Below are 9,410 nucleotides of genomic sequence, written 5' to 3'. Positions count from 1 at the left end.
CTCCCCCCCTCCCCCCTCCCGACCTCCTCACTTTCGCTTTTCGCTTTTCATTCTTGCCTGTGAGTGGGATGCTAATGATGCACGTCTCCTTCTCTTCCACTCCCACTGCCCCGCCCCCGGGGCGTGGAGCATCAACTAGTGTTCAGGTCAAGTACGCATGATCATCAAAGGTCGACAACGTCTCCGCTACTACTGGCGTTATCCACGCTCTCTTGCATCATTCGATGAGCTCACCGTTTAACTCGGAAGCACCCGCGTTCTGTCCATCAACAGGTCTCCGCTACAGCCGAAACACCCCGACTTTCGTCTTTCGTGGGCCTCTCCCACGGTTCGACCCGCCCCGCCCCACCTGCCTGTGTTTATGTGCTTACCTCGCTAATCTCCTTGTTTTTTATCTGTGCGTGCTGCACGCATGAGTTATCACCTCCACCACGCTCAGACAGAAGACGGCCAGCCTTGATACTCCAGTTTTCCTCATAGGCGAAGCTCACCACACTCCCGGTACCCCGCCCTCTCCCCTCAAGTGCTGGTAGGATTGCTGATGATTATCTTTCCGGAGTAGTATAATAAATTCATGATTCATACTTGTGTTACACACTCGATGAAGCATTCGCGCTCTCTATCCCCTTCTCTTCATCACTACTCTTCAACTCCACGCTCATCTTCTTTGTTTGCTGCAGATCTTGCTTTTCTCGATAGACTCACAATGGCCGAATCCGGCTGAGTTCATCTTCTCAACTGATCTTGGTGCGTAGCCTTCACTGTTCTCTGTCCATGTCGTAGTGTAGAAGGGTTTCTCACAGCTTCTTTCTCTCAATAGGCTTTCACTCGCCCACGCAAGCCCAGCTGCGAAGACCGCTATCAATGTCTACCGACTCCGGACGTCCACAAATTTAGGTATTTGACCCCACGACAAGATACTTGTGCTCCTTTTATAGTACGTCGAACGCGCAGCATGAAAGGATGTAATTTATAGTTATCCCTGTCCGAATATGACACAATCACGATGTGGACTTACTCTAGCAAACTGAAAACACTGCTGCTCTCTACTATCATTTTGCCTATCAAAGACATAACTCGACCAAGTTCACTTACAATCTCTCGTCAACCCAGGCAGTTCTCTGCTGTGAACCAACCTTCACCGGCCTTCCACTCCCTGATCTCAGTGACACACAAAGGCAGTTCAATGCAATAAATCTCCTTGATTATCGTACCCTTATCTTGGCCAGACTTCTCACCACTCCCTGGTGTCTCCAGTGCACACTTGAGATGAGCCCCCACAAATTTCCATTTATTCACACGCTGCTCACAGTTGTTCCAGCCAAAGCTCTGGGCTTTCATCAGGCACACCAGTCTTGCAGGCTGAACAGGAGTGGAACGATTCGGTGATGGTGCGCCAGTGCAGGACCACAAGCACCATCCCCAGCAGGGCGGTCAGACACCACCCGACCACCATCAGCACAAACCACCTTTCGGGGTGGGGCTGAGTCCACTGTACGGTTGTATGTTGTGTTGGGCTATGCCAACACGCTGCTTGCGTACCGTTCTGTTGACGTGGTAAGGTTAAGGCTTCTGGTCTACACCACACAGGATGAGGTGATGTACAGGGTGTAGGGCTAATGAGTTGTGTGCATGATCGTAGAACGTCCTGTTACGATCTCCAATCTGGGAATGCACCACGCCCTCTCTGCTCTTGTATGATACCTGACATGCAGAGGATCAGCTGCCATCGTCCATGACTGGTGGGTATGGGCGGTGGCACCTTCCATTGTGCTGAATAACAGGTGTGGATGGACGACTGAACAACACAGAGCTCCTCTTTCACCAACGCCTCCACAACTGTACATGTGGCCAACTCATAGCTTTCCGTCTTTTGCTCCATCACGTAGCCTTTATGATGTAAAGAGGAAGGGTCAGTAGCAAGAAGGAGAGTTGTAAGCCCACAGCGGTGGGCCACGTACTGAAGGACGAGAAGAAGGCTGAGCAAGTGACGATGAGCAACAGAGTCCTGATCAAGCCCTCCATCACGCAGAAACGCCAGTTGATGGTCTTTCGAGGCTGCCCAAGTGGTGCGTACATCTTTCAAGCCTTCTCACGCCGTTTTTTTTGTTTAAATCATGAAAATAATGTGTAAAAAAATGAGGTAACAAAAAGGTAAATAAATCCAAAAGATGCAGCAGGTGCGAAGGCTCGGCAAGTTGCAAGCCCACTCGTCCGTGTTGATGGTGTGCGACGTGCAGGAGCGCTTTCGCTCTGTTATCACCCACATGCCTTCCGTGCTTCACGTTGCTCGTACGATGGTAAAAAATCAATCCTCCTACTTGGGTGTAAAAATCAATCCTGACTTGGTGCGTCTGTGCAGGTCAAGGCAGCGCCCCTTCTTCGCGTGCCCGTGCTGGTGACCGAGCAGAACCCCAAGCGGCTCGGTCGCACCGGTGAGTTCTCTCCTGCCCCTCTTTCCGCACCATGACTGAGGACGTCAAGGGGGTCTAACACCGTAGCCACTGCGCACGTGCCGTGGTGTGTGGTGTGTCGTGTGTGGTGTGTAGCGTCGGAGCTGGGCGTGGACGAAACGGAGGGCGTGCGAGTGTTTGAGAAGCTCAAGTTCTCGATGTTGACCGATGAGGTCCGCCAGACTCTCGAGCGCGACCACCCCGAGCGCAAGGACGTCCTCCTTCTCGGCATCGAGGTGCGTCCCTCCTACAGAGCTATTTCCGAGGGAGCTTGGCTGACTAACCTTTCTGGCGCGCCAACGACACTGCAGGCTCATGTGTGCGTGCTGCAGACTGTGCTGGTAGGTCGCACCTCTTCGCGCGTTTTTGGCGCATGTTGGTGCCTGACTCTGCGTGGTGTGTGCGGTGTGTGGTGTGGTGGTGTGGTGTGTGTGGTGTGGTGGTGTGGTGTGTGCGGTGTGGTGTGTGGTGTGTGGTGTGTGAACAGGACCTGCTCGAGGGTGGGTACAACGTGCACGTGCTGGCCGATGGCACTTCGTCTTCGCGTCAAGCCGACCGGCTGCTGGCGCTCCAGCGTTTCAGTCAGGCGGGTGCCTACGTGACCACGAGCGAGAGTGCGCTCTTCCAGCTCATGCAGTCGGCCGAGCACCCCTCATTCAAGGTGAGCATCCTAAAACCAAACGACGACTTTGTGTTCGTCTTCTCCAGAAGCTGATCGTGTTGGCATGCTAGGCTATCTCGGCGCTGGTGAAGGAAGAGCGACCCGACTCTGGCCTTTCCCGTCTCTAACGACCCGACGCTACTTGCTGCTCATGAGATTGAAGCTGCAACAGTTGCTCGAGGCCATTTATTTATCTTCTGCTATCAGAGTCCTTTGCTTTAGCTGTTGGTCGCTTGGCTTCGTGTCGTCTTCCACGTCGTTGCTTGCCGCGCCAGGCCAGGGAGCGCTCGTTCAGTTCGCGAACGATGGGGGCGCCACCTTCGAGCATCTGGCGTCCAATTTCCAGCGCTCCGACTAATTGATCGATGCGCAGCCGATGCATCGCGCCGCCCTTCGGTGGCTTGCTTCCGTCCTCGCCATCGATGGAGAGATGGGGGTACCACACGTCCTGGAAGAGATTGTCGAGTATGATGCGCTGGAAGCAGTGGTTCAGGCGAATGGGCCAGCGGGTGGCGGTGCCGGTATGCTTGCGTGCCTCGGCGGGCAACACGTCGTTCGTAAGGTGCTTGTACTCCTCGAGTAGGTCCCGTCTTCGTCCTTCATCTTCCACTTGAGCCGCTACTCGCAATTTAATCTCATTTTCCGATTTCACCAGCTTCGTCTTTCTCACCTCGCCTTCAGCAACTGCGTCGCAGACGCCGTCCTCGTTGCTTCTTCTCTCGCATCCCGCTTTCCTCTTGGGCATCTTGCCGTGCTGCAGGCTGGCGTTCTAGCCGCTCCTCCCGCAGGCTGCCACCTCTGTCACATCTCACAAGATGCGTGGGAATGAGCCATCCCACCGTCATCGCTCGGCACAAGATCACTTGCTCCTTGAGCTGTGCTTGTTGGCGGTCGACAACAAACGCCCACCTTCAAGGAAGAAGAAACCAACGAACCTAAAAAAGAATAGACAACATGGAGACGCACGACACGGCAGGTGCGAGCGTGGAGAGTTGAGCGGCGAGTGATTGAACACTACACTAACCACGACGGTGACCCACCACGGCATTGCACAGGCGGCTGGCGGTTGCAGCTGGCCAGCGACTTGCACCTGGAGGCCTTTGTGGGCTCGTTCGGCCTCACCCGGTAACCCCCCCCCAAATACAAACCTCTCCATTTCCCTCTCGCCAGAGGTGCTAACACACTACTCCACACGTACCAGGTTTAAAGAGCTGCTGCTGGAGAAGTACAATGCGCCTGGGGGTGCGCACACCGCTCGAAAGCCAGCAAGCTTTGTCAAAGGCCTTTTGGCGCTGATGTTTGTTTGGTGCGCGTGTTGGCGGTGCCAGGCGAGATCCCTGTGCTAGGCGAGTGCCTGGCGCTGTTGGGAGACATTGGTATGCAGCCGGCCTTGAGCTTGTCGTCTCGTGACGAGACGAGATGGCTAACAGCGTGCGTGCGTGCGTGGGTCGTCATCTTGTTGCGACAGGGTATCCCACCAGGGACACCTACAGGGAGTTCCTTCTGCAGCAGGCCGAGAGGTACTACCACTCCAGATCTGTGATTTGTTAAAATTGACCTCTCATGATGGGCCATCGTTAGGTTTGAGACCGTGCTCGTGGTGGCCGGCAACCACGAGTTCTACGCGTACGTTGTGGCCCACAAGTAAGAGACCGCACCACCTGACCCGGCTCACCGGTCGTATAAATGTTTCGTTCAGTGTGGGCTCAGTCACCCCAGACTACGACGAGACCAAGGCCCGCATCCGCAGCATCTGCAGTGAAGCGCCAAAGAACAACCTCCACTTTCTCGACCGAACGAGTCTACTGTACAAGGTATCGTGATTCGAATCATCTGTTGACTATGCAGATCACGAGTATCGATCGTCATGACATTCATGACTGTCTACCTCGGCTTCACGCTCCACAGGGCTACCGCATTCTGGGATGTACGCTCTGGTCTCACATTCCCGTAGACACGCCCGACGCCGCCCTGATCGAGGTTCCTCCTCCTGGCATTCGTTAGTCTCCAGTTCGTGGCGTTTTGTATTGTCAGCATCGCTCACCGCACGGACATGCCTATCGCACAGAAATCAAGCAGCGACTATAAGAAGATATTTGTGATTGATGCTGAGACTGGCCAGAAGCGGAAGTCGACCGTGCGAGACTCAGTTGGTTGGCATGAAGCGGGTGAGCTCAAACGCAGGCACGCGTGCAATGGCTTGTACTCACCTCACGTCTTCTCTTCCATGGTTTACCAGATGTAGCATGGCTCAAGGAGGAGTTGGCCATGGCGGTGGAACGCGGCGAAAAGGTTCTGACCTCGTGACGTTGATGTCTCTGTATGGGTCCCTCAGTGAGGTTTATCGGCTGACGATGTAGCATCGTCATTGTGCCGCAGGTGGTCGTCCTGACGCACCACGCGCCTACTTTCGAAAAGACATCGAGCCCCAAGTTTACACGGTCGGTGATGACCAGCATCTACGCCTCCGATCTGGCGGCCATGTTCGGCGACCCCGTCGTGGCCTGGCTCTTCGGTCACACCGTACGTCCACGCTCTTCTTCCTCAATCTGATTCGCCTTACCTTCACACTTGCGTTGTCGCCGTATGTTAGCATTGGAGCTCGACGCAGAAGGTGGGCTCTACGTTGGTGGCCAGCAACCAGGCGGGCTACTTCAACGAGGCCGGTTCCACCAACTACGATCCGTTCTTCTGCCTCTCTTTCCCTCCTTCCTCTTCATCGGGCCTCCTCACCCTGTCCACCAGCTAAACAAATAAATGTGGATAAAGAAATAAACACAAAAGAAATAAATAAATGCAAAAAGAAATGCAGGAATAAGGAGGGGCACTAATTACAACACAAACGATTTGACCCCTAATCGTACTACGAGAAGAGGACGAAGCTTAGGTACTCTTCGAGGGGATGGAGGAGCAGAGGAGGAGATTCTCCTTCCCATCGGCCCATTCGGATCCAGTCTTGGGTTCATTGTTCGAGGCGAGGGAGAAGATGGGGCTGGGCCAGCAGCTGGAGGGGCTGTACGGCATGGAGAACCTGGGACAGGCGCAAGCCAAGCTCCAGGGCATACACAGGGGGGCGGATGAATTCCTGTCCTACATCGTGCGATCGTTCAAGCTCGACTGGCAGGCCGCGTTCGTTCAGTCCATGGTCGATCTCGTGCTCGAGATGCAGAACGTTTCGGCCCACATCGCCCGCTTGATGCAGAACTTTGAGCACTACATCCTCTTCTCTGTACGCAGAACAACGGCCTCCCCTCTCTTCTTTCCTTTGGCCTGTTTCCATCCATCCATCTCCCTCCCAGCCGTTAATCGTTGGGCCGGCAACAGGAGCGGCATCGACTGAACGTGGCGACCAACTCCCTCGGCTTCTTGGGGGTCCTCCCTCCCGGTATGCCACTCCTCTTGTGGTGTACAGGAAATGCGCGTGTCGTGTCGTGTCGTGCGTGTCGTGTTGTGTCTGGCGCTCTTGAACTGATGGCGTCGTGCACGCATCCAGAGATACTGCAGCACATCCTCCAGTTTCTGGGGCCGAAGGAACTGCTGCGTCGCGTCCCTCCACTCAACCGACATCTGAACGAGCTCACCAATGACAATGCCCTGTGGAAGGCCATGTGCAGGTTCTCCATTCTCATCTCCTGTCGTGTCGTGTGTCGTGTCGTGTCGTGTCGTGTCGTGTCGTGCTGCGTCTCATATGTTGTATTTTGCCCCCCCCCAATCGTAGGAAGCACATACCATCACACCCCGTCGAAATGGAGTTCTGGTTCCTCAAGCGCGTGGAGAAGGAGGCGCTGCTCAACCAAGGCGGCAAGCTGGGCAAGCACCACAGCCGCCTCAACTCGGCGCGCTCGCGCGAACGGGCTTCTTCTGCTTCATCGTCATCACAGCCCTTTGCCAGCGGCAGCGCCGACGAAGAGGCTGCGGCCCTGGACGACCGCGGGGAGAGCAGCAACGACGACATCGTCGCCCTCAACGCCAGCAGCAACAGCAGCATCAACGCCGTCGGCGACAATGACAACGACGACAACAAAAGCAGCAACAGCAACAACGACGAGGAGAGTAGCAGCCGAGACGAGCGAGCCGGCGCCGTAGCGTTGATGCCATCGCCGCAGCAGCGTCGCGCAACCTTGTCGCAATCGACGAACAGCAGCAGCAGCGGCAGTGGGCCGAGCGAGGCGGTGGTGGCCGACAAGAAAAGAGACAGGGACCGTAACCATCCGTTCTACAAGGAGGAGAGCGACAAGTCCTTCCTGTGGGGCCGTGCCGGGCCACTGTCGTCGTGTTCGACGTCGACGTCGACATCACTCGACCCGGATGCGGCGGCCAACGCGGGCGCAGCGTCGGTCCTGCCGCCCAAGATCAAGAGCGGGTGGCGAGGCGTGTTCCGCAAGTACCACCAGCTGGAGCGCAACTGGAAGGACGGCAACTGCGCCGTGAAGACCCTCGTGTCTCGACGTCGCGTCTATTGCATTCTCTTCTCCGAGGAAAAGCAACTGCTGTGGAGCGGCAACGCCAAAGGTACGTACTGAGCGTCTGATTTGTTCTTTCTTTCTATGTTTTATTTTTTATTATAATTATTCGAACGTACAGCTTACAAATATGTGTTATATTTTCAATTTAAAAACCAGGAACGATAAAGCGACTGGACTTGATCAACTACTACCCGCTGCGGGAGATCAAGGCGCACGACTCGGCCATCAACTGTCTGCAAACGCTGGAGAATTGCAACACCTCGTGGGACGACGAAAACATCGCCTACCGAAGTCGATCACGACGAGGGTACCACGTCCAGTTATTGTTTGCATAGTACTTGGTGGTGGGTCGGCGGAGGAGCAAGACTCACACTCACTGGGCAGGGAGCAAGACCATGTCAGGCAGCTGAAGTCAAGCCGAGAGGAGACGCGCGAGGAAGTGGCCGGGCTCGTGCCTCCCAGTAACGACAGCAACGACCTTCTGTTCTCATGTTCTTCCGATAACACCATCAAAGTCTGGCGGCAGAGCATCGTCTCCGACGAACCGCTGTCTGTAATGGGCGAAGGTACTCCACCTACGGCGCCGCGTGTGTGCGTGTGCGATGATGTTTTTAATCACCGTTTTCTCTCGCTTGGCCTCTCAGAGCAGGGTGGTCACCAGGGTCCGGTGCAAATGATCAAGCTCTGCGACGACGGCAACAAGCTCCTCTCCTGTTCTCTGGACCAAACCCTCAAGCTCTTCGATGTGAATACGTCCACGTGCATTGCCACTCTCAAGGTAATCCCACGACACGACACTCTTTCGCCTCTTCCTTCTTCGCTCCAAACAGTTTGGACGGTGCGTGTCGTGCCGTGCCGTGTCGTGTCGTTGGTCGTGTCGTGTGCGTGTGCGTGTGCGTGTGCGTGTGCGTGTCGTGTGCGTGTCGTGTCGTGTCGTGTCATCTCGCGTGTAGGATACGACCGCCGTGCGCTGTGTACAGTTGGACAAGCAGACGGGATGTATTATATCGGGTGGCAGTGATGTACGTCTCGTCTAGCCGTCTACTTGAGTGCTTCAAGTTCGTCGACTGTACCTAAGCCGGTAACCGGCACACGACACGCACACGACACGCACACGCACCTGTCGGCGGGATGTATTATATCGGGTGGCAGGGAATGATCAAGCTGTGGGACCCACGCCTGAAGGGGAAGGGCGACTACGCCGCAGATTCGAGCGGGCCTGTGGCTTGCGTGTACAGAATTCCGACAGGTGCGCGTTTAGTCCTCCTCCTGCAACGCAGTTTACTGTCGCATGCGAGCTTCTTTATTTATTTAATGATAATGTGGTTTTTCTCTTATCTCTGGCCATGATTCGTTCTGTGCGTGTCGTGTGTCGTGTGTCGTGTGTCGTGTGTCGTGTGTCGGCAGGGCTGGGCAAAGTAATGTGCCTGCAGGCCAACAATTCCAAGCTTTTCGTGGGCGGCGACAGCGACCGCAAACACAACTTCCCCATCTTCGTCTACAATCTCCAAAAGCTGACCGGTACGATCGTCGCACGCGCGACTGTGTGTCGTGTGTCGTGTGTGTGTCGCCATCGGCTTCACACCGGGGAGTCTCACATGCGTTGGTTGGGTCTGCGCAGGAGTCGTGCGGCACTATGGCAAGTCGTTGATTCCATGCACCTCATCGGACTCCTACGCGGTCCTCAAGGAGGCCGAGTTCATGGGCCACAGCGACCGCATATGGACGCTCCAGGCATCCCTCGGGCGACTGGTCACCGGTGCGCTCCCAACCCTCGCCTTCCAACGGAAACATGACACACGCTAACAGCACACGCACCACCGCACACGC

At 55.5% G+C, this 9,410-nt stretch overlaps 4 protein-coding genes across 4 annotated transcripts in view; all 4 read left to right on the top strand.

Annotated features, from left to right (window-relative positions):
* The window catches only part of ACA1_379860 (Cdc20, putative), a gene marked incomplete at both ends in the record, with an annotated part of 1,681 nt that extends 1,520 nt beyond the window's left edge, over positions 1–161 (top strand). Inside the window, one exon of the mRNA XM_004336348.1 lies at positions 140–161. Within this exon, the coding sequence (XP_004336396.1) occupies positions 140–161 (22 nt within the window). The remainder of the gene's footprint in view (positions 1–139) is intronic.
* Positions 162–2,171: 2,010 nt separating this feature from the next.
* On the top strand, positions 2,172–3,242 carry ACA1_379850 (isochorismatase domain containing protein 2, mitochondrial, putative; the record flags this gene model as incomplete). The annotated part of the gene is made up of 5 exons (XM_004336347.1): positions 2,172–2,300; positions 2,363–2,435; positions 2,550–2,794; positions 2,941–3,114; positions 3,186–3,242. 5 exons carry the CDS (start codon positions 2,172–2,174, stop codon positions 3,240–3,242), a joined length of 678 nt encoding a protein of 225 aa, XP_004336395.1.
* An 826-nt stretch (positions 3,243–4,068) lies between these two features.
* Positions 4,069–5,863, top strand: ACA1_379840 (Ser/Thr protein phosphatase superfamily; the record flags this gene model as incomplete). The annotated part of the gene is made up of 12 exons (XM_004336346.1): positions 4,069–4,090; positions 4,170–4,239; positions 4,316–4,356; positions 4,443–4,490; positions 4,583–4,634; positions 4,696–4,740; positions 4,814–4,921; positions 4,963–5,041; positions 5,183–5,282; positions 5,360–5,406; positions 5,494–5,637; positions 5,708–5,863. The coding sequence occupies 12 exons, from the start codon at positions 4,069–4,071 to the stop codon at positions 5,861–5,863; spliced, it is 912 nt and encodes a 303-aa protein (XP_004336394.1).
* Positions 5,864–6,016: 153 nt separating this feature from the next.
* ACA1_379630 (Fbox domain containing protein) overlaps positions 6,017–9,410 on the top strand; it is a gene marked incomplete at both ends in the record, with an annotated part of 10,001 nt that continues 6,607 nt past the window's right edge. Inside the window, 11 exons of the mRNA XM_004336345.1 lie at positions 6,017–6,343; positions 6,439–6,499; positions 6,608–6,728; positions 6,833–7,626; positions 7,737–7,887; positions 7,965–8,146; positions 8,225–8,358; positions 8,534–8,602; positions 8,733–8,829; positions 8,988–9,101; positions 9,202–9,339. Of these exons, the coding sequence (XP_004336393.1) occupies positions 6,017–6,343; positions 6,439–6,499; positions 6,608–6,728; positions 6,833–7,626; positions 7,737–7,887; positions 7,965–8,146; positions 8,225–8,358; positions 8,534–8,602; positions 8,733–8,829; positions 8,988–9,101; positions 9,202–9,339 (2,188 nt within the window). The remainder of the gene's footprint in view (positions 6,344–6,438; positions 6,500–6,607; positions 6,729–6,832; positions 7,627–7,736; positions 7,888–7,964; positions 8,147–8,224; positions 8,359–8,533; positions 8,603–8,732; positions 8,830–8,987; positions 9,102–9,201; positions 9,340–9,410) is intronic.

This window comes from Acanthamoeba castellanii (genome assembly GCF_000313135.1).
Source record: "Acanthamoeba castellanii str. Neff unplaced genomic scaffold scf7180000084712, whole genome shotgun sequence".
Lineage (NCBI taxonomy): Eukaryota > Discosea > Longamoebia > Acanthamoebidae > Acanthamoeba > Acanthamoeba castellanii.
Note: the sequence above shows the minus strand (reverse complement) of the source record. Positions and strands in the feature narration are given on the sequence as shown.